Raw genomic sequence first — 20,193 nt, forward strand, 5'->3', positions numbered from 1 at the left:
GGCTTGACCAAAATCCAAATGTAGAGGATGTCAGCTCTGCAATATGCGAGATTTGGTTCAAATAATATATTTTCATTTGTGTATATAACCTATAATGTCATGTTAACACACTGGTTCAACAAATTAATGAACACTGCATTCTTGTAAAATTTGGATGCTGGCAAACATTTTTGTATTGTTTCTTCGTTTTACAGATAATGGAACAGCACGGACTGTTTAACATTAATAATTACAAACTTTGTTCACACTTTATTTTACTCCAGAATTATTTCTGCCATTTAATTGCCCAGCTTCCCCTGACCCTGTCCTATTGTGTCCTGTGCTGTCTCATTTCTTCTCTCCTTCCTCCTACACTACATTTCCAAACCACCCTTTCTTCCCCATCATCACAGCCCTATGAGGCTCAGTTATTTAAGCTGAGTGTCCACTGCCTGGCTGCAGTGGCCAAGGCCCTGCCTCCTGACCAAATGGACTCAGGCTGTTCGTCAAGTGCAGAGAGAAATGCCTCGATGGACACAGATGGACACTTTGACCCGCAGCCTGTAGATACCTCCAGGTAAGATACTGACCAGGGCTGTTTATTAATCATAGATAAAGAACAGCACATATTGATTCTTGATGACCTGCTCTGCTCCAGGTAAAGTAATTTGGTAGAGAGGCTTAGCTTTGGGACAAAATGTCATAATCAAAGAGGTGTGGCTATGAAAATGCATTTTTATACTCCTGATAAATCTATCCAATAATGAAGAGCAGTATTATCTGAATGTGTTTACTGTGGGATAGAGCTACATGATGCATTATTTCTTTTCTTGCACCAGTGTGTCAGTGCCAGAGAGACTGGAGTTTGTTGTGAACAAGTATGCAGAGCATACTCATGAGAAGTGGTCACTGGACAAGGTAATGTCACAATAATTATCCTTCAAATCTTAACAGCCTATTAAAGGTTTAGTTCAGGTCTATTTTAAGATTGCTTATATGAGTTACTTATCCTTAGTCAGTCGATTACCTACAGGAGATGGTGGTCGGCACGCTCCCAGTTTGGAGAGGCAGGCAGGTGCACCACCACAGAAGCTAAGCAATGAACTGCTATGGACAGGGGTAGCAGCACACTCGGGTGCCACCAAAACAACAAGACTGAGACCTTCTTGAAGAGGTGGTCTTGGTCCAGTTACAAACGAACTCTGGTACGGTTCATTTGTGGTGAGAATGTGTTCCAACCTTGATCTGAACCAACTGCAATCACATTATTGCCTTAATATGCACATTCAGCACATTCAATGCATCAAAACATTGTTTTCTAGTTGGAGCCGCGCCTCGTTTTCAAACTGTATGGTTTGCCTTCAACGTTTTTTTTACTTCCTGGATTTTTCCTGCATAGAAATTCTGACCAATCAAGAGCAGCCCTCTTGCACAAGGCATTTTATCTGGTCCGCCTGTAAATGCTGCCATGAGAACATGAACTAACTCTAGGCAATTATGCAACTTTGTAACAAATTAGTCCCTGATTTGGACCAGAGACAACTCTAGGTCTGAAAGCACCCTTAAAGGGTAGTTCGGATTCACCAAAGTCACACAACAACACAAACAAGTTAACCGATCAAAGCAGCATTAGACCAGCAACTCCTGTTTTGTGTGAGGTAAAATTACTGTTTTTGTCACAGGAGTCTGGTGGCTTTGAAGAGAGCATAGATGGATATAACCGCTTGACAGCAAGGTAAAGCTGTGAAAATACTTTAAATATAGCATTGCTTGAACTGATATTAATATTTTTAGATGGCTAAAATACGTTTTTCTACTGCCCCCTCCGTCTACAGCAGTACATTACTTGGCCTCTGTGGTGGCACTGCCTGCCTGCTTCTCCAAACTGACATCTACTGTAGGTAACACACTGACAATGTGTAAGTACCTCATACAACCCCACTTCAAAAGATCCAAACTCTCCCTTTTAAGTTGACAAAGTAGAGGTGATGTATGATATCCTGTTCAGGCCTGAACCACTTAAGAATACATTTGAAAGATAATTTGTCCGATTGACAGTGTCAAAACATCTGTCTGTGTTGTGTGCTTGAGCTAATATATTGATGTCAGCATATTTTCAATGTGTGATTTTCACCAAATCTGGGTATTATCTCTGTCAGTTTGCCAACGGCTGGGTTCACGGGGAGCAGCTATGCGAGAACACCAAGGTTCACCCTCTCCTCAAGCCATACAGGGCTCTGGCTGAGAAGGTAGAGTGAGAAGTCAAAAAGATAGAAAAAGAGAGCAGTGAACTGAGAAATCCCAGAGGCACTTGCATACCAAATGTGGTGTACGTAATATAAAAGATTAAAGTGCCTCGGTTCATGGTCTTTGATGTGTGGAGTGGACAACAGACTTCTTATAAAGTGTTTTTAATATCAAAATAGTTTGAGCATGTTGTGCTCTTCTGCTGTCCTTTGATGACCTGCCATGTTTAGGTGTAAATGTGGGTTTATTTATATGTCTGCCAGGAGAAGGAGGCATACCGCTGGGCCATTAAAGAAACAATAAAGAGTATGCTGGCCTTTGGATGGACCATAGAGAGAACCAAAGAAGCAGATGCATTTGGCACACATACCTGTACACGCAGAGTATCTCAGTCTGGACAGGTATGCGTGCTTTATAGACCACATTCACTCAGCATCTGGGCACCAAACCTGTCTTTTCTCTTAGAAGTCATCTAGTTCACAACTAAACTTCTTCTGACTTTATTTAATTGAGTCATCAGCCAATTGTTCTCTGTTGTAGCTGTCCTTTGAAGGAGCATCAACCTTCAGCCCCAAACCTTTGGACATGAGCAGCATCACCTTATCATGGGATCAGTGTGTAAGTATTTTTTTATTACCATATACACCATTGAATTAGGTACAACATTCATTATACTTTAGAGGAGCAGTGTGTAAGATTTAGGGAGATTTAGTGGCGTCTAGCAGTGAGGATTGCAGATTTCAACCAGCTGAAACTTCTGATTAGAATTTCTTAAGCATTCATTGTCTAGGAGTTTTTTTTACCCGTAGCCAAATTATCCCTAGAGGTCTCCTTCTTTCCAAAACAAATGGACCAGGTGATTAAAACTGGTAAAAAAAGTGCAAGTGCCTGCTATGTGTGCTCACCTTATTTCTGATCCAGACAATCAGGAGGTTTGTCACCAGGAGCCAAATTATCTGCAGAGGTCTCCTCCTCTCCAAAACATACAGACCCGGTGATACACACTGGTAAAAACAAAAAGCAGTCTCACATTACAAATTACAAATCTGTGATGCTGTTTGGCATGTCCGGGCCAGGCCCTTAGCCCAACACCTGCTAATGTGTGCTCACCTTTTTTTCTCTGGAAACCTAAGATCCAGACATTAGGGACATTTTTCGGGAGCTGAATTATCCGCAGCGGTCTCTTCCTCTTCAAAACAAATGGACCAGATGATTAAAACTGGGAGAACAGTAAATACAGCAGTTTCACATTAAATGTCCGATGCTGCTTGTCACGGAGGGGCTTCTAATTACCGTGACTGGCGCCAAAACTGGCCCTATCTGGAGCCAGTGTTTGGTTTGTCCATCTGGGCTTCTGTAAAAACATTGTGATCTCCGTGGATGAGGAACTGCTCCATATGTATATATAAATGGCTCAATCTAAGGTAAGAAAAACACAACAATTCTCATTTTCAGGTGATTATACACTAAAGAGAGCACACTTATTATATTCTGTTCCATTTCTACCTATATATCCTCCTAAATCCTACACACTGGACCTTTAATCCTGGCAAACAATCTGCAGAGGTGCTAACGCTTGCCAATTACCAGTGTTGCTGTTGTGTTGGCAGATACATTTAAATAATCCTAATGCCTTGTATTTAAACAGAGTAATAAATGTGAGTTGTCAGATGTCATATACGCGGCTTAAGGCAGTTGCAGTCTAACTGCACAGGCATAATTGTCTTCTTAAACAACTCAGTGACACAAGTGAAGTCACGTTAGAGAGATAAATCATCTGCCATTGGTAACATGTTTGGAGTGCTGTGTAATCATATTTGGGGTACAGGGCTCATTTTCCTTGATGTATTTCCTTGACAAAAGTAGTTTGCCTATTAGAGGAGAGGGCCTGGACTCTCCTGCTGGTCCATTAGGACACCGTCTGCTGCTTAAAAAGGGAGTGAGAGGAGCTGGTATGTTTGGCCATTATTTAAACTGGCTTGGTGTCTGCATCTCTGGCATACTTGTGCCAAAAAAGTATAGTAAATAGATTTTACTTTATTCTCTTTCTTGTCATTCTCTGTAGGGTATGGCAGAACAGTTGGCTGAAAACTACCACAATGCCTGGGCTAAGAGGAAGAAAGTAGAACTTGAGAGTAAAGGTACCATAACAGGGTGTCAGCAGCTATTCTACAATATTTCCTGAAGTCCTCTCCTCTCCTCTTGCCTCGTCACCTCTCCTCCGCAGGAGCACAACAGTTAACAAAATTGCAATGTACTTGACCCATTTCTGTTCTCAGGAGGGGGTGGCCATTCAATGCTTGTACCCTATGATAGCCTGACTGCCAAGGAGAAGACTAAATTCAGAGAAAGAGCCCAGGATGTCCTTAAGTTCCTTCAGCTCAATGGCTACACTGTGTGGAGGTGAGTGCAGAATGAGCGTATGATTGTAAAAGGGCAATGTGATACAGTATGGTGGGTAGCAGAGGTGGGTAGCAAATGAGGTCCTCCATTTTCATTTCACAGTAGTATGCAGACAATTTAGAAAAATAAAATACATAGTCCAGATTGTACAGTAATTAAGGTTAGAGCTCACTGTCTTTTCCAGCGGTTGTGTATCATTATCCCAGTTTGATTTCACTCCCTCTGCAGGGATCGGAAGACAGTGGGGATGGACTTTCCAGCCGTAGCCAACTGCTTTGGCTACAGTCTCCTTCAGCGGCTGCTGTGTCACACCGAGGATGCCCAAGAGCACGTGTTGGAGCTGGGTAACATGATGCATATGAAAAAAAAAAACACATAAAAGAATTTTTTACATTATGCATTCCAAAGGTATGAGTGCACCATGTAGCCGACAGTGTAAGGTTTTGAATATTTCACTGAATCCTCACATTTTATCAACACCGAGCAACAGTCTCTTGAGTCTTCATTCAGCAAGTCTGATTTAGGGTAGTTGTGATGTGAACCATCGCAAAATGGCTCACAGCATGCCTGGGTATGTGAACTTGTCTGATGTAAAAATGACCCAGAAACACTTTTATTATTAATATTTTTCTATTTTGTAGTACCGTGGTTGCTTAAGTCTTTGTCTTTGATTTAGTATTTCATTGTGTTTTTCTCCCCAGAGGTGATGCAAGCCAGAGGACAGATGTCTAAAGGAGAGAGAGCTCCACACCAGCAACCACTTATTTTTTTTCCCAAGGTTTGCCTCAGATCAAATACATATCTAAATACAGTTGAAATCGTCTGTCTGATATGAGACCTGACATTGATCTAGCCTCCTTCCAATTTCCCTTTTCCAATGCCATTTTTTTCCCTCCCTCTTCCTGGCCTTTTTTCTTATTTCATTTATGTCATCTAATTAGTTTTGTTATGTGGTTGCTATGGGCAACCCCTCTAAGTAAAACCTTTCATGGCTGTGTAATTTATTTAACCATTTTGGAAATCCATGTGGGCGTGTCGATTGCCATCAGGACATTGATTAAAGCTTCCCACACAATTCTGCCTCCGAGGAGGCAGCGAATGAAAAGGGTCTATTTTTCATTGATGGGACCCACTGAGTCAGACCCAGTAGGCCAATACCGTGAACAGTCATGTCTCAGATCTCTACACCCCACACCTCCCACTCAACCACACACTCACACAACCACGCACGGCTCTGTCTGTCTGGCTGTCCATCTGGCTGTCTGTGAACTGCTAGTGCTTTATAAGAGGAGCTAATGGAGTACAAAATGTTATACTCTTTTCTCAACAGGTCCTTGAGAGGTCTATCATTACGTTTCATGTTAAACACAAGGTTCCTGCGGGTCTTTAAAAAGTCTTAAAATGCACTAAATGTATTAATTTAAAAATAAGGCCTCAATGTGTATAAAGATGTCTTGTCTTTCTGAAGTCTTAAAATGCTAAGATGGGAAATAGGATTTTGTGAATCGTTTTTTTCTGATGTTGCATTGCAAGATGTCAAAATTAATTTGTAACATATATATATATATATTTTTTTTTAAATATTCACCAAATATCTCTCACACTAACGTCACACAGATCAGGATAGTAGAACAAAGAAAACCTCATATTTTGTGTCTAGCAGAGAAACTCAGAGCAAACCACTGTCTGCTAGCTAGCTGTCACTGTTCCCCGGACAAAATAGGGAAGTGCAAATTAGACAAAAATTGGCTATTAAACCAAGATTTTGCAGCAAGGCTGAAACCGGAACAAGGCAATGCATATGAGGCTCTGTGCATTTTATGCAAAAAGTGTTTAATACTATGCACAGTGGGGATCAAGGCTGGGGAATCCCACATGCAGAGTGAGAAATATAAAACTGCCAAGAAAACCTTCCAACAAACACCAGGTACTTCCTAGTCCTGTTCTACCACCACTTGTCTGCCACAAGACAGATAAAGTCGTAATGATTTTTGTTGACTCGTGTTATTTCTTCCCCTTCAGTTTGGGTCATTGTTAAATCAGTCTTAAATTTAATTCAAAGTGGCAATAAAAAGTCTTGTCTTCAGCTGTAGGAACCCTGTAAACAGGCAGGTACTGCTTGTACCCTGAACCTCTTGAAGACATTCACATCAGCTGAGTGAAGAAAACAAGTTGAACGAACAAGTGATAAACAAGTCTTCCAGGGTTATCAATCTGATGTAATGGTGCAGCTGTAAAACGTGTCTTTGAGATATTTTTTCCCAGTGATTGTGATGTAGCTTCAATACAACACGGGGCCAAACAGGTACAGAATGTGATGTTGTCAAACAGCATGTAAACTTAAAAATAAAACTTTGAACTCAGTCAGACAAAATTTTATGGGGAATATATATATTAATACATGCTGATTTATGAAGTGACCCGGCTATTACTCCGATCAACAGGTTGTCCTTCCTCTTTTGGAACAATATGTGAAGAGCCACCGACTGTATTTCCTGTCCACTTCCCTCTGCTCAAGTGGTAATAGAAGTCACGCATCCAAAAAGGAAAAGGAGATGATTGTAAGGTGTGTTTCAACCCCCAACAAAACACACAGTAGTCTGAGACAATTCCTCAGACATGTTTTGCATAATAATTCAACTGTTTTATTTAAGGCTTTTTTTTCTTTAACAGAAGAGCCCTCATTCTTCTGATTTCGTGTCCTGTAATTCCTTTTTTCCACTCCTCATTACTTCACTTGTCTTTTCTCCTCACATCCAGCCTCTTTTGTAAGCTTGCAGCTCTAGTAAGACACAGGATCTCACTCTTTGGTAAGGATGGTGTGGAAATATTCAGACATCAGTTTGTCCCACTTGTTCTCTTTCACAGCTGATTCCTTGGTTTGCTGTTTAAGATGTCTGAGATTCTAATGCCTTGTTTGTATATGCATGTTATGCATATTTTGTGTGTGTTTTTCCAGGGAACGAAGCCTCATCAGTTGCAAGCTGCCTCCATGTTTTGGCTCAGGCTCTTGATGCCAGGTAGCTAGATGGCACTACTGTCCTACTCTGCCTGAATCGATCTCCCTGCTCTGCCTGCGGTCACATCAGTGTCACACCACCATGTCTGAGGATGAGATGACTGGTGTAATTGAGCCACTGATACACTGATGCTATCTAATTGTGGTTGATATCACTTTTACTCCCTGAGGACAATGCCTCTGAAGCATGACGCTAGAGGTAGAATCTAGGCTCAGAAGAGATTGATGTCATTTGGACTTGTCTGCAGGATAGATTAGCAACTTATTTAGTTCATTTGACTGGTTTTATTTTAGCCTGCCAAAAGACACACTGCATAACACTTTTACCTTTTAATTTCATACACTTTTGATTTCTATTTGTGCCTGTAATATTGCTTAATTTTGCAGAAAACAAATCAACTACTGTTTATTTAATTACAAATACATATGGAAGCCCATTTTCGCCAATTAAAAAAAAGTAAAACAACTTAGTATTGTTTCTCAATATTTTGAGAAAATTTGTTATTATTTTGAGTTCTTTTTAGTTAGTTAGTTAGTTAGTTAGTTAGTTAGTTACATATATCTATCTCTCTCTCTCTCTCCCTATATATGTATATATATATATATATATATATATATATATATATGTATGTATATGTATATATATATATATATATATGTATGTATATGTATATATATATATATATATATGTATATATATATATATATACATATATATATATATATATATATATATAATATTAACTGCCATTCTCTCACCCTTTGGTCTTAGGGCACTGATGAAGTCAGCCCCAGAGTGTATCCAAGCATCTCTGCATTCATTCTTCGAGGCAGCTGCAGCTGATCTGGAGATGACTGTAGAAAATCTTTCTGTGACCTTGGTCTGTTTGCCTCAGAGCAGGAGTCAGCAGGCTAGAGGGGTGGCCAAGGTTCTCAGCTACACAACCTCCATACTCCTGCCCACCCTCACATCCCTCTTCCAGCATCTTGGCAGCCAAAACTATGGGTTGGACCTCCTAGGTAAGGGCGACCTGGATGTCGACCACCGTAAAAGAGGCATGCCTCAAATTTTTGTACGACACATTATTCACCTTAGAATGCTCCCTAAAATACACTGTTACAATGGCAGTTTGTTAAAGACCTCTTCAAATGAAAAGTTGGAGAGTTTTTAACCTTGTTGACATGTCCATATGGTGTTTTCATATACTACAATACACACCATCAGCAAAATAAGCAGCCGATGCCATGGGTGAGCATTTTTGCCTTGAATTGTAGTCTACCAATGACATTCTCAGAAACACAGATTCAGACAGCCAGTCACATACTTAAGGAACTAATCCAGTCAACTTGAGGGGCTTGGTGGGGCTAACACTAAATGAGGGGTGTCAAAGGAGAGGCCAGATGTAGCTACGTATCGGTATTTTACATGCTAGGTTTCACTTTCAGATCAACTTGACAGAGGTGGCAATCAGTAACAAGGTTTGACTGATGTTAGCAACAAATAATCATTAGCTACTTAATAAACTAGTGAAGCTGAAAGGTAATGTTATCTATTACTGTTATGTTAACAACATTGTAGAAAGTGATCTATAAAAACATTACCAGTCTGATAAGTTGACATGTTAGCAACCCTGAACAGTTGTTCTTCTTTGTCATTTTCGTTGTCGTCTTTTTCTTCTTCTTTGAAATCAGTATCTAGTTCGACACACTCCTCTATTACTACTTGCCACTGTGTAGCTAGCAAAACAGAAAACATCAGGTTTATGTGTGTTTGATGAGCAAAGCTGGAGGTGAGTAGGTAGAGTTGAGCTGCAGGCGACGGTTGAGGGGTGCATGGTGATAGAGACAGGGCTTATTTGCATATTCATAGATGTGTGCATACTAAATAAGGCAAAGGTGTCGAGTTAAATCTAAGCTATTTTAAGGCATGGTGGGAGTTTTTTTTTAATGGCTAAACCTTCTAAATACGTAAATTTGATGAACAGATGTGGGTTTTTAGGGGTTTAATCAATGCCAGTTTAGGAACTTTAACATACCTTCCTGTACCTTTACAACAGTACATATACAACCACCACCACCACGTGTTCAGCCGTCTCATCTGTTACCCTCTGCATGCTATGGAGCTGAATGAACAGCTGGTTTCCACACCCTTGCAATCACACAGGGACACCCTCCCCTCAACTTCCTACCTTACACATCTTTGAAACCAGTGCTCATTAAGTGTCTCAGTCATGGCCACAGAGCAACAGGAACATATTGTCTCCCTCACTAATATCCTGACCTTCCAGGAATCATTCATTACCTAAATCAGCCATCCAGCTCATCTATCTCTTCATGATTGTTCGTTATCAGCTTCCCTACTCAGCATCCTTGGCTGTGTTTGAAAGGAACCTAACAAGGATCTCAGCTTAAAGCATCACCTTGTCTTTCCAGTGGGGAGTATCCAGGTGTCCTGTTACAGGATCGTCAACAGCCTCTACTCTCTTGGCACCAGTAGCAGCATCTACATGGAGGGGTACTACCTTTTTGTGCTAATGACTATAATGTCATGTTTTCTTTCAATAAAATGTTTAAAAATGTATTTTTTCAAATATAATTCTAGTTAAAAATTTGGCACTTCTTCATTAACTGTTACCGTCCTCTTTTATGTGTATACTCCACTATACTGGGAGAATCACTGATCCTGCTTTTGATTTTGATTATTGAAATCAGAAGCTCATTTTCATGGATTTTCGATTTAGAATAGAACTCATCAGACACCTAGGATTAAGGCTATTAATAAATATATTAAGGCCAAGATAAGATAAGGTAAATTTTGGAACGTGAGATAGAAAAAAAGTTGCTGGCAAGTAAACTTACATCAGCAATCTTACCCCACACAGTTTGATACGATTTGGACACAAGTCAGCCCCATGCTTTGTCCTAACATGGCATTCCCATACAGGCAGAGGCCAGCAGCAGGTGCGTGTCTGGCAGCCCTGACTGGGACTTTTCCTGTATGCTTCCTGGAGCCATCCCTCAACCACAACAACCCTTACTCCATCTACAACATCATGAGTGCTGCTGAGAGAGAAGGTAATAAACAAACACATTGTATACAGACAGATATTTATCAGTGTTGTCTGTTTAATCTCAGGCTCCATGAAAAGCTCTCACCCCTTATCTTACAGGGATAGTTAGGATATTTTGAAGTGGGGTTGTATGAGGTGCTTTACTACTCAGTAGTCAGTGTATTACCTAGAGTAGATGTCAGTCAGCACGCCCCCAGTTTGGAGAAGCAGGCTGTAGTCTGACACGGAGGCTGATAAATGCACTGCTGTGGAGGGATCAGAAACAAACCATATTTCCACCACCTAAAATTAAATCAATATCAGTTTAAGTGACACTTTATTTAGAATATTTTCACTGCTTTATCTTGCCATCAGACAACAATATCTGACAGGAAACTAAAGCCATTGCATTGTCTCTTCACAGCCAGACTATTGAAAAAAAAACAGCGATAAATGTCGCTGAATGCAGGAGCTGCTGGGCTGCTGTTGCGTTCAGTTTTTTGTTTGTGTTATTGTGTGACTTTGGCATTTAAAATGATTGGTTTGGATTAACCAAAGTCACATTTTTGTGAATGGAATCTGGTGGGTTTTAAGAGAGTGTGTGTGGGGAACTGAAGGTGTTAACAGCTTTCCCATCAGAATGGGCTGTCTGATGGAAAGGTAAAGCGGTAAAAATACTCTCAATCTAGCGTACACTGAAACTGTTATAAGTTTTTTGTAGAAGGGACTTTATTTATGTGAATAAAGTAGTGCATTGCTTAGCCTCTGTGTTGGCATTCCATTTCTTCAAACTGGGGGCGTGCTGGGAGACATCGACTGTATGTCATACACTGATGATGGACCCCATACAAGTCCACTTGTAGTCCACCATCCTTTTATACCCTGTGTTTTTTTGGCTTTATTTTCCATATCTGTTTCTGTTAGACCTGGGGCTGCCAGATCAGGTGGAGGACATGTGTCCCCATCTGCCCTCTCTGGAGCAGGCTCTGGAGGAAGCGGAGGAGTTGGCAGGCGCTGGTGCTGGTGCTCGCCAGGCCAACTACATCCATGTCACGGAGGTCACTCTGCCTATGCTGTGCAGCTACATGTCCCGTTGGTGGCAGTGGGGCCCTGAGGGCCAGCCAGACAGCCCCATCTGTACCGCTGTCATTCCTCAACATGCTAGTGACCTTCTCGGCCACATCCTCCGTATCATCCTCAACCATGTGGGAGCTAGCAAGGGCGACTGGATGAAACAGCTGGCAGGTATTGTGCTCATATACAATACTGTTACTTATGTGTGGCTTTCTTTAGTCCACATCAGTTACACCTTTTATTTTTCACACTATTAACAGTTGTCAAATCTTTCAGTTTTCTCTCAGCCAATTATATGCAAAGCCCGAACTGAGCTGTTAAAGAGCCACTTCCTGCCACTGATGGAAAAACTGAGGAAGAGGGCTGAGTGTGTGCTGCTAGAGGAGGAGCAGATGAAAGCAGAAGGGGGTGATACCTCTGAGGCAGAGCTGCACATACAGGAGAAGTTCACTTTACTAGTGCGAGACCTCTACGCCTTCTATCCCCTCCTTATCCCATTTGTGGATTCTAATCGGTAAGGCATGCTGCCAAGGAGCTTAGATGCGGGTAGGCAAGCTTATTTTCTCAGTCCAAAAGCTCCAGGAGTAATTTTAAATTGTAGAGGAGTCTATAGAAAGTGAAACTTATTTCACTTCATCTGATATTGACATCACCCAACCCATGATTATCATCTGGTCTCTGAAGTTCTTCACAAACCTTTGGAGCACCAAATTTTCCATTTATCTTTGTGAAACAGCTCTTGGTGCATTTCAGGCAATGAAAAATACAAGTAAAACCAAAGATGCAGAATAAGAGTAGAGTGGACTTTGCCATTCAAGTCAGCATAGCAGGATGGTTAGAGTGGCAGCCATTTTATGTGCAGTGTTGCTGTTACAACCGTTGTAGGGGGCTAACTTATAAACAAATTGACTTGCAAGTTGAGAACTCACTGAGGCGAGGCTTTGCAGTAATGACCAAACAAGCGGTGTACTCCAAAGCATGGAGAGGTGTCTTTTATGCACTATCTCCATTGCCTTGCTGCTAAAGAGGAATTGAAGCTTGCTGGTTATCCACCTTATTTTTCACGGAAACACGGAGGCAAAACAGAACGCAGCCAGCTTCCGTTTTTTTGTGCGACACTTCCGGTCCAGCACTCTTACCACTGTGTAAATGGGAATCGCCTTGTTGTTTACCTTGCTGAGTTTAGCTATATATATATGTATATATCACATTTTTCACGTCACTATATCACCGTTTAGACTAATCTGATGTTTGTAAAGTCTATAAACACAATGACTGAACAAACATTAGTATTTTCTCTGTGTGTAATTAATAACATGGTTATTGTAGATTAGCTGGGCTAACCGTTAGCTGTTAGCCGTTAGCCGTGTCTGTAATAACTCACTAAACTCACAAAGTGGCCCGTGAAAAAAATATTTTCTCCAGCGGATGTCTTAGTTACAGCATGATTGAGCTAACTGGAATAGTTTCATGTCGTATCCGACAACGGGAGGCTTTTAACGGATGACGATCCTGATGTTAGCTTTGCTGCTAGTGTTAACGTTAGCTGTCCCTGTCAGCTGCAGCCACTGATGCTTTCTAGACATCGTGATTTTCCAAAACTGAATAAATACCACACATAGCAACACAAAACTGCTTTGCTAGCTCAATCATGTTATAACGGCTGGATGGTTGATGCGTACATGCTGATTCAGGTGCTATCAGAGCTGATCAGTGCATCACTATGGCTTAATGATCAACTAAGTCAATTAGAACAACCTGTCCTGTGTTAGGAGTGTATGTCGCTGACAGAGAGAAAGAAAGAAAAGGGGAAAAAAAAGATAGAAAAGCAGCGTACACCTCACATATTTATTTCTCACAGTTGCGCACACGTTTGGCTGGCATGCAGAAGCACCGTCTGTGTGTCGAGGGTGCGAGCCGCAGCTTCAGCTGCTCAGGTAGAGAGGCTGTGTAGCCCGGTGTGTTTTTTCGCTGATTCGGTTCTGCAGGTTGTCTGCTGGTACACTGGAGACGGGGATCAAGCAGTTTGTCTCACTCGGGATAGATTGTGCTTTTTTGGTTCATAGTTTATGATTGACGTGCGATTTATTCGCGTTTAGAGGGAATAAATTTCCGTTATAACGGAAGTTAGTGGGCACAGTTATCTAACGTTATACAAAATACACAGACTAACTAACTAACTAACTAACTGATTGACTAACATAATAACATAAACAACTGAAAATTGAAAAAAAATTAGCTTGCACCGTTAGCTCCGGAAAGGGAAAGCATGACGGAAAGCGGCTGACCGGAAGTCACGCACAAAAAAACGGAAGTTGATCACTATTTACTTCCGTGTTTGAAAATGAGGTGGATATGTTACAGCTTTACCTACAGAGAAAAATAACTCATCGGAGTACTTGGGCATTGCATTGCAGTAACGTTACATCATGTTTTGACACATATGCAATTAATGGCTACAAAAGAAACAGGAAAATAAGGAAGTATTTTAACAAAAGTTGCAAAACAAATGTACTATATTACTTGTAATCCCCAATATTGCCAATTACAAAAACATCTACTCACTGCAAAGATGTCAATACCTTCGATCACTTAAAAAGCAGCAGTAGGTAAAAATTGAGTTCTCATCAAGTGAGTTTGACACACTTGACAGCCCCATTGATGTGTGCACGTTGTTACCATAACAACCAATAACAGTAGCAATTTTCTGGTGAACTACTCAGATGATTACAGCAAACAGTTCAGTGTCCTTTTTGTTCATTTTATTTCTATGAATAAAACACAGATTTTTTTGTGATTATAAAGAGAGTAGTCAGGGTGTCATTTAGTGGTTATTAAAGTTATTATTTCAGGCATATGTTAAGCTTTATAGGAATAAATTCTGCGGTGATATTCAGTGATGTGTTTTGGTTTGTCTTGTCTCAGAGCCAGCTGGCTGAAAGAGTCGAACCCTGACGCTGAGCAGCTGTTCAGCATGGTGGCAGAGGTCTTTATATTTTGGGCCAAATCTCATGTGAGGATGACACGCAGTATTTTTATTTATTCCTCTCATGTCAGTGTTATTCAAGTGAATATTGTAGCCTACAAATCATTTTTCTTCATCCTTGCTTGCAGAATTTCAAATGGGAGGAACAGAACTATGTGGTCCAAAATGAAATCAACAACCTGGCTTTCTTGGTCAACAATGACAAAATGTCCAAGGTCAGACGTAATTATAAATTCACCTCATGCTCACCTACTAGTTGTATGTTAATCACAAAAAAGTTGGCAACTTTCAGTCAAGTATCAAAGTTAATTTATCTTCACGGCTTTTAAATACTCAGTTCAGCCATGAGCAGAGGAGAATGAAGAGGAAGGGGGATCGTTATTCCACGCACACCTCTCTCATTGTGGCTTCCATGAAGAGACTGCTCCCCATGGGACTCAGGCTTAGTTTTCCAAGCGACCACAGCCTTATCATGTTGGCTAAGAGCGGCTTCACTCAGGTCAGTTGGACATGTACCAGCATTAATATTGTCCTCATGTGACAGACCCTTTGAAGGTGTAGATCACATTGTAATGAGTGTAGTTAATTGTTAATCTGCGGTGTGGTATGACCATGATGAAGATGAGTGTCTTAAAGGTCCAGTGTGTCGGATTTAGCGGGATATATTAGCAGAAATAGTAGTCATGATGACGTTTTCAGCAGTTTAAAATGACTTGAATTCAAGAATTTATGTGTTTTTGTTACCTCAGAATGAGACGTTTATATCTACATATGGAGTAGGTCCTCTTTGACAGAGTCAGCCATGTTTTTCCAAAATAGACCAGAATGGACAAACCAAACACTGGCTCTAGGTAGGGCCATTCGTGGTAATGCACCAGCCAATGTAGTTCTCCTACATGCTTGGCACATGGGAGGTGTTTAAGTTGGTCGCAGTGTTGCAAACTCATGTCTACATGCCACTAAATCAGGGCTGTCAAACATACGGCCTGGGGGCCAGAACTGGCCCGCCAAGGGGTCCAATCCGGCCCATGGGATGACCTTGCATACCCAATAGTGATGCACTTGTGATGGCTAAGAGGTGCCAGGTTTCAGTAACAAGTTAAACATTGAGTAGCTTTCTAAATCTAAAATGCACATGTAATGATAGTGACTTGTTGTCTGACTGAAGGTGGAGGAAATTGAGAAATACTGTTGAAATTGCATTTATTCCTCTCAAGACATCACAGGCTGTTTTGTAAATAGATTAGTATTTTTAATATGTACTTATTTTGACAAAAAAGGGAAACATTTGGAGGTGTTTGTTATTTATAGGATATTATGCAATGGTTTTACGAGTCCAGCCCACCTGCAATCAAATTGAAATGTATGTGGCCTGTAAACTAAAACGAGTTCGACACTCCTGCACTAAATTCCACACACTATACCTTTAAAATATGTCTGTGGTGTATATATATTTAATGTTGCCATTGCTTGCTTGCTTTTCACAGAAGAAAACTGAAGATGAGATTCGAGAGCATGTTTTCACTTGCCTTATACATCTTCAGAGTAAGGTAGAGGCTGTCACTGCATTTTATTTTTGTGTTCTGAACATGTATACAATATTTCAGTGTTTTCATTCATGAATACCAGTTGCATTACGGGGATTTTTTTCTCTTTGGGCCCAGCAACCTAAGACAACATTCTCATATTACAAAACTGAAGACACTCCTATATGATAGGTAATTGTCTCATATGGTTAGTGGAATCCCTGTAGCAGCCTGTCATTGGTTGGAGCAGAAATGAAGTGCAGATAACAAGAAAGGGCATTCATCTGGACTATTCTTAGAGTACAAACGAAGTGTATACCTTCCACATTCTGCAGATGTTCTGCATATTCATTGCCATGCCTGAGTACATGTGACTTTTAATTTGAGGAAGGCAGCAAGTGTGTGGTAAATTAAACTGGAGAATGCTCTCATAGCCTGCAAAATCATAAGCTGTTTTTTTTATATATATATATATATATATATATATATATATATATATATATGTATATATTTTTTTTAATAATCTCATTCAGTTACCCATTGTTCACCAGAGACATCAATGTGACATAGTCACAATACTGTTCAGAATATGCATGCAGTATCTGCTTATTCATGAGTCAGTGATAAATGTTTATTCATAAGTCGGCGATGGAAAAAAGCATAAATTCTACTTTGTCATTAGCATAAACAAACTTTTAAGTAAACATTTGATGGTATTTTTTTTCACAGCCCATGATCCATCCTTTGTTGGTTGTATGAACATTAGTTATTATTTGCAGTGAAATAGGCAGCTTTGTTGTTGATCATGTGAGAATTCAAGCAAGGAAATTAAAGGCGATAGGGAACGCAAGCTTCAGGACAGCAACTTGATTCCTTAATAATGTTTATTAGCCAACCCATTTCAAACCAAGCTCCTTCATTCACTCTTTCAGCCCTGTTAAAGGTTCTCGCTCTGAATTATTTTTTCTCATTGCCGTAGCCTTTTTTCCCTGAATTCAAGACCTCTCCAGCAGTCTTTCTAAAAATATCTATAATTGCATGATTGAAATACAGAAGAAAGACAGGAGATGAAAGAAATAAATTCTTTTTTCGCTTTACAGGCGTCAAGCTGTTTGAGGCAGGAGACCCTTTATGCAGAACACCCGAGCCAGCAGGTTGCCATCACTGATGCCCAAAGTACTGCAGACAGGATTCTTGAAATAGCTCGAGTCCTTTATTACCTGGACCAGGTGAGCTTTTAAAACCTTATAAAAACATAATGAGTGATAAATTGTGATTTTTTTTTTTTTAATCAAAGCTGCTGAAAATGTGGCTAGTTGTACTTCACCAGCCAACTGTTGGCTTTTTTGCTGTTTCACTGATGGACCTCTCCTTTGTAGGCCTTTTTAAGACATGTTGAAATGTCACAGTAGAAAAAGCACAAGTACAAATAATAGAATTAATGATGTCCATTTCAATTCCATTTAGCTGCTTCAGTTTCAGGGTCCTTGTATTGTGCATGCTGGCTCAATGTCACACTGTCATGGCTTAAGGCACATTTACACTCCCTTCACATACAAAAATAGATACATGTGTTTCAAACATTGTTAACATCACTGCCCTCACACTTCCATGCATCCTTTATGATGGCCTTGATACAGCCAACATGTGGCGTGTGAGGGCAGAGTCAAGTTTCACACAGCAACAGATGAAGCGATGTCGGAGGACATGGTAATTTGTACCTTTAAACAAAGGCAGCATTGTAGGTGGTGGTGATCTGTGCGGCCTTTAATCAGAGATATCTTTCCATCATTATTAAAACTTCTTTAATGTCTCCTATGGTTGTATTTCTCTTGAACTACGCTTCACTGCCCCCGGTGGTATTGCTCAGTTTTGTCCACATCCGTGACCTTTCAGAAAACGTGCACAAATACAGAATGAAGTGAATGCAGAGTTTGGACAGATGGCTCCGTCAGTCTCCGTATCTAATGTTGAGCATAATGAGCCCTTGCTGGGACAGAACGGAGCCATCGTTAATATTATCAGTAACACCTGTTCTCCTACAGTGACTGCTCAAAATGGCTGCTGTGAAAAAGGTCTGGGACAGAGAGAAAGATTTCTTAGGGAAACTGAAAGAGCTTTCCTCTGATTTGAAATGTCAGAAGCTGGCATCCTGTGAAGATAAATGATAGTTTGAGAGAATGAAAGGTTTTATAGTTTATTTTGTAGTTGCTTTCCTTATTTTTAGAGCTATTTTAACAGTTTAGGTGATTTTGAGTACAGTTTAAGGTACTTATGTGACCTTTTTTACCAACTGTATGAGGTCTAGATGTCCTTAGAGCCATCTATATGCCTTGTCCTCACAGGGCCACTGATAAAGTCTCAGCCATTTTGTGGTGTATAAATAGGCTGTACATTTATTCATTCTATAAAAATCCCTGATGAAGATGCTGAGTCGTAGTTCTTCTATTGTCCTCTGCAAGTAAAGGGACTCGTGACCCCTCTCTGTCATCATTAGTCTATGGGTAGAGCAATGTGTTTGTTTGCTGAACGTTGCAGACTTATTTTGTTTCTGCCAACATGATTAGTTGGTCATTTTTTAGAGCTGTTGTTCATTGACAAGTGAGGATTTGCCTCCTTTTCAGCTGTTTGATATTACAAGGCCTGGTAGCTAAGGGGATAAGAAACATGGGTGTGTTCCTACTCCACACACTGATTTATTTTGGATAGTCATGCCTGCAGTGCATATGTACAATAAATGTAAAACAAAAGCATGAAGATGGATCTCTGCAGCTCTCCTTGGGGTCATTTGAGGTCATGTGCACTACATTGTTACATTATCTGTGTCACATCTTTATTTATCTTTGCTTTTGGGTTCAGGTGGAACACCCACAGAAAAGTAAAAAACCTGCGTGGCACAAGGTGTTGTCCAAACAGAGGAAACGAGCAGTGGTGGCCTGCCTGAGGATGGCTCCCCTTTACAACTTACCCAGGTATAAACATGTGATTACATTAGCATTCGCATATTAAACCCGGAGGCTTTGTTCAGTTTGTATGCACTATAGGAATAGTTATTTGATGTTTGTTTCTCACAAATTATAGTCATTACTCTCGAGTGGCCATAACCTAGAATAAGTATAAGAGGCCTTGATTAATAAAGAGTCTAATCAGAGCTCTTTTATGGTTTAATAGCGTCCCTCAATGCAGCCTGTTTTTCAACCTCTTATTTGCATTTGTCTATGCAAATGAAGAATCTCATGTTGTCTCTCTGCCCTACCCTCTTCTTCCCCAGGCACAGAGCTGTCAACCTGTTCATCCAAGGCTACAATAAACTGTGGGTATCAGCTGAGGACAACAGCTTTGAGGAGAAGCTCGTGGAGGATTTGGCTGTGAGTGGAAAAGCGAGCCTTAGTGACATCAGTAGTTTGAAATAATTCTGTAAAATACAAAAGTGAAAACAGGCCAGAGTTTTATGACCAGGTGAGAAACACAAATTGGCATTTTTCCATTTTCAACCAAGATTTTCTAATCATGAACATGACTGTACCTCAAACATAGCCCATGTGTTTGTTTGTTTTTTTGGCAGTTTGCACCCAGGCAACTTTCTTAAAATGTCAACCTGTCTCAAGCTGATTCTGTAGTTCAGTTGATGACCTACAAGGGCATTTTAAAACCCTTGGTTGAGCTTTTCAGGCAGCACATCTTGTAGGCCGCATACATATCTCGCTTGCTTTGCTGCACCAAATTCACACTATACACTAATACCGCAATATGCTGTTTTACACAGAAGAAATTGACATGTTTCACCATTTTGTACTGGGAAGTGATACTCTCAGTCAGTTATCAGTCAAACCATATCTGTATTTTCCAAAGATATAATCCTTTTGATCTTTTCATAATATCATCTCAGCACCATGCTCAATTTAGTCA

At 40.4% G+C, this 20,193-nt stretch overlaps 1 protein-coding gene across 1 annotated transcript in view; it reads left to right on the forward strand.

The window, feature by feature from the left end:
- The window catches only part of ryr2b (ryanodine receptor 2b (cardiac)), an 84,335-nt gene that overhangs the window by 37,942 nt on the left and 26,200 nt on the right, over positions 1-20,193 (forward strand). The window contains exons 53-76 of the mRNA XM_078160912.1: positions 393-556; positions 819-897; positions 2,139-2,228; positions 2,490-2,627; positions 2,767-2,844; positions 4,292-4,367; positions 4,506-4,629; positions 4,858-4,973; positions 5,331-5,407; positions 7,074-7,195; positions 7,390-7,439; positions 7,589-7,649; positions 8,421-8,668; positions 10,082-10,163; positions 10,593-10,707; positions 11,643-11,943; positions 12,049-12,286; positions 14,698-14,785; positions 14,887-14,973; positions 15,096-15,257; positions 16,246-16,308; positions 17,385-17,513; positions 19,144-19,256; positions 19,556-19,674. Of these exons, the coding sequence (XP_078017038.1) occupies positions 393-556; positions 819-897; positions 2,139-2,228; positions 2,490-2,627; positions 2,767-2,844; positions 4,292-4,367; positions 4,506-4,629; positions 4,858-4,973; positions 5,331-5,407; positions 7,074-7,195; positions 7,390-7,439; positions 7,589-7,649; positions 8,421-8,668; positions 10,082-10,163; positions 10,593-10,707; positions 11,643-11,943; positions 12,049-12,286; positions 14,698-14,785; positions 14,887-14,973; positions 15,096-15,257; positions 16,246-16,308; positions 17,385-17,513; positions 19,144-19,256; positions 19,556-19,674 (2,920 nt within the window). The remainder of the gene's footprint in view (positions 1-392; positions 557-818; positions 898-2,138; positions 2,229-2,489; positions 2,628-2,766; positions 2,845-4,291; positions 4,368-4,505; positions 4,630-4,857; positions 4,974-5,330; positions 5,408-7,073; positions 7,196-7,389; positions 7,440-7,588; positions 7,650-8,420; positions 8,669-10,081; positions 10,164-10,592; positions 10,708-11,642; positions 11,944-12,048; positions 12,287-14,697; positions 14,786-14,886; positions 14,974-15,095; positions 15,258-16,245; positions 16,309-17,384; positions 17,514-19,143; positions 19,257-19,555; positions 19,675-20,193) is intronic.

The sequence above is a fragment of the Epinephelus lanceolatus genome, chromosome 17 (assembly GCF_041903045.1).
Source record: "Epinephelus lanceolatus isolate andai-2023 chromosome 17, ASM4190304v1, whole genome shotgun sequence".
In the NCBI taxonomy this organism is placed as follows: domain Eukaryota; kingdom Metazoa; phylum Chordata; class Actinopteri; order Perciformes; family Serranidae; genus Epinephelus; species Epinephelus lanceolatus.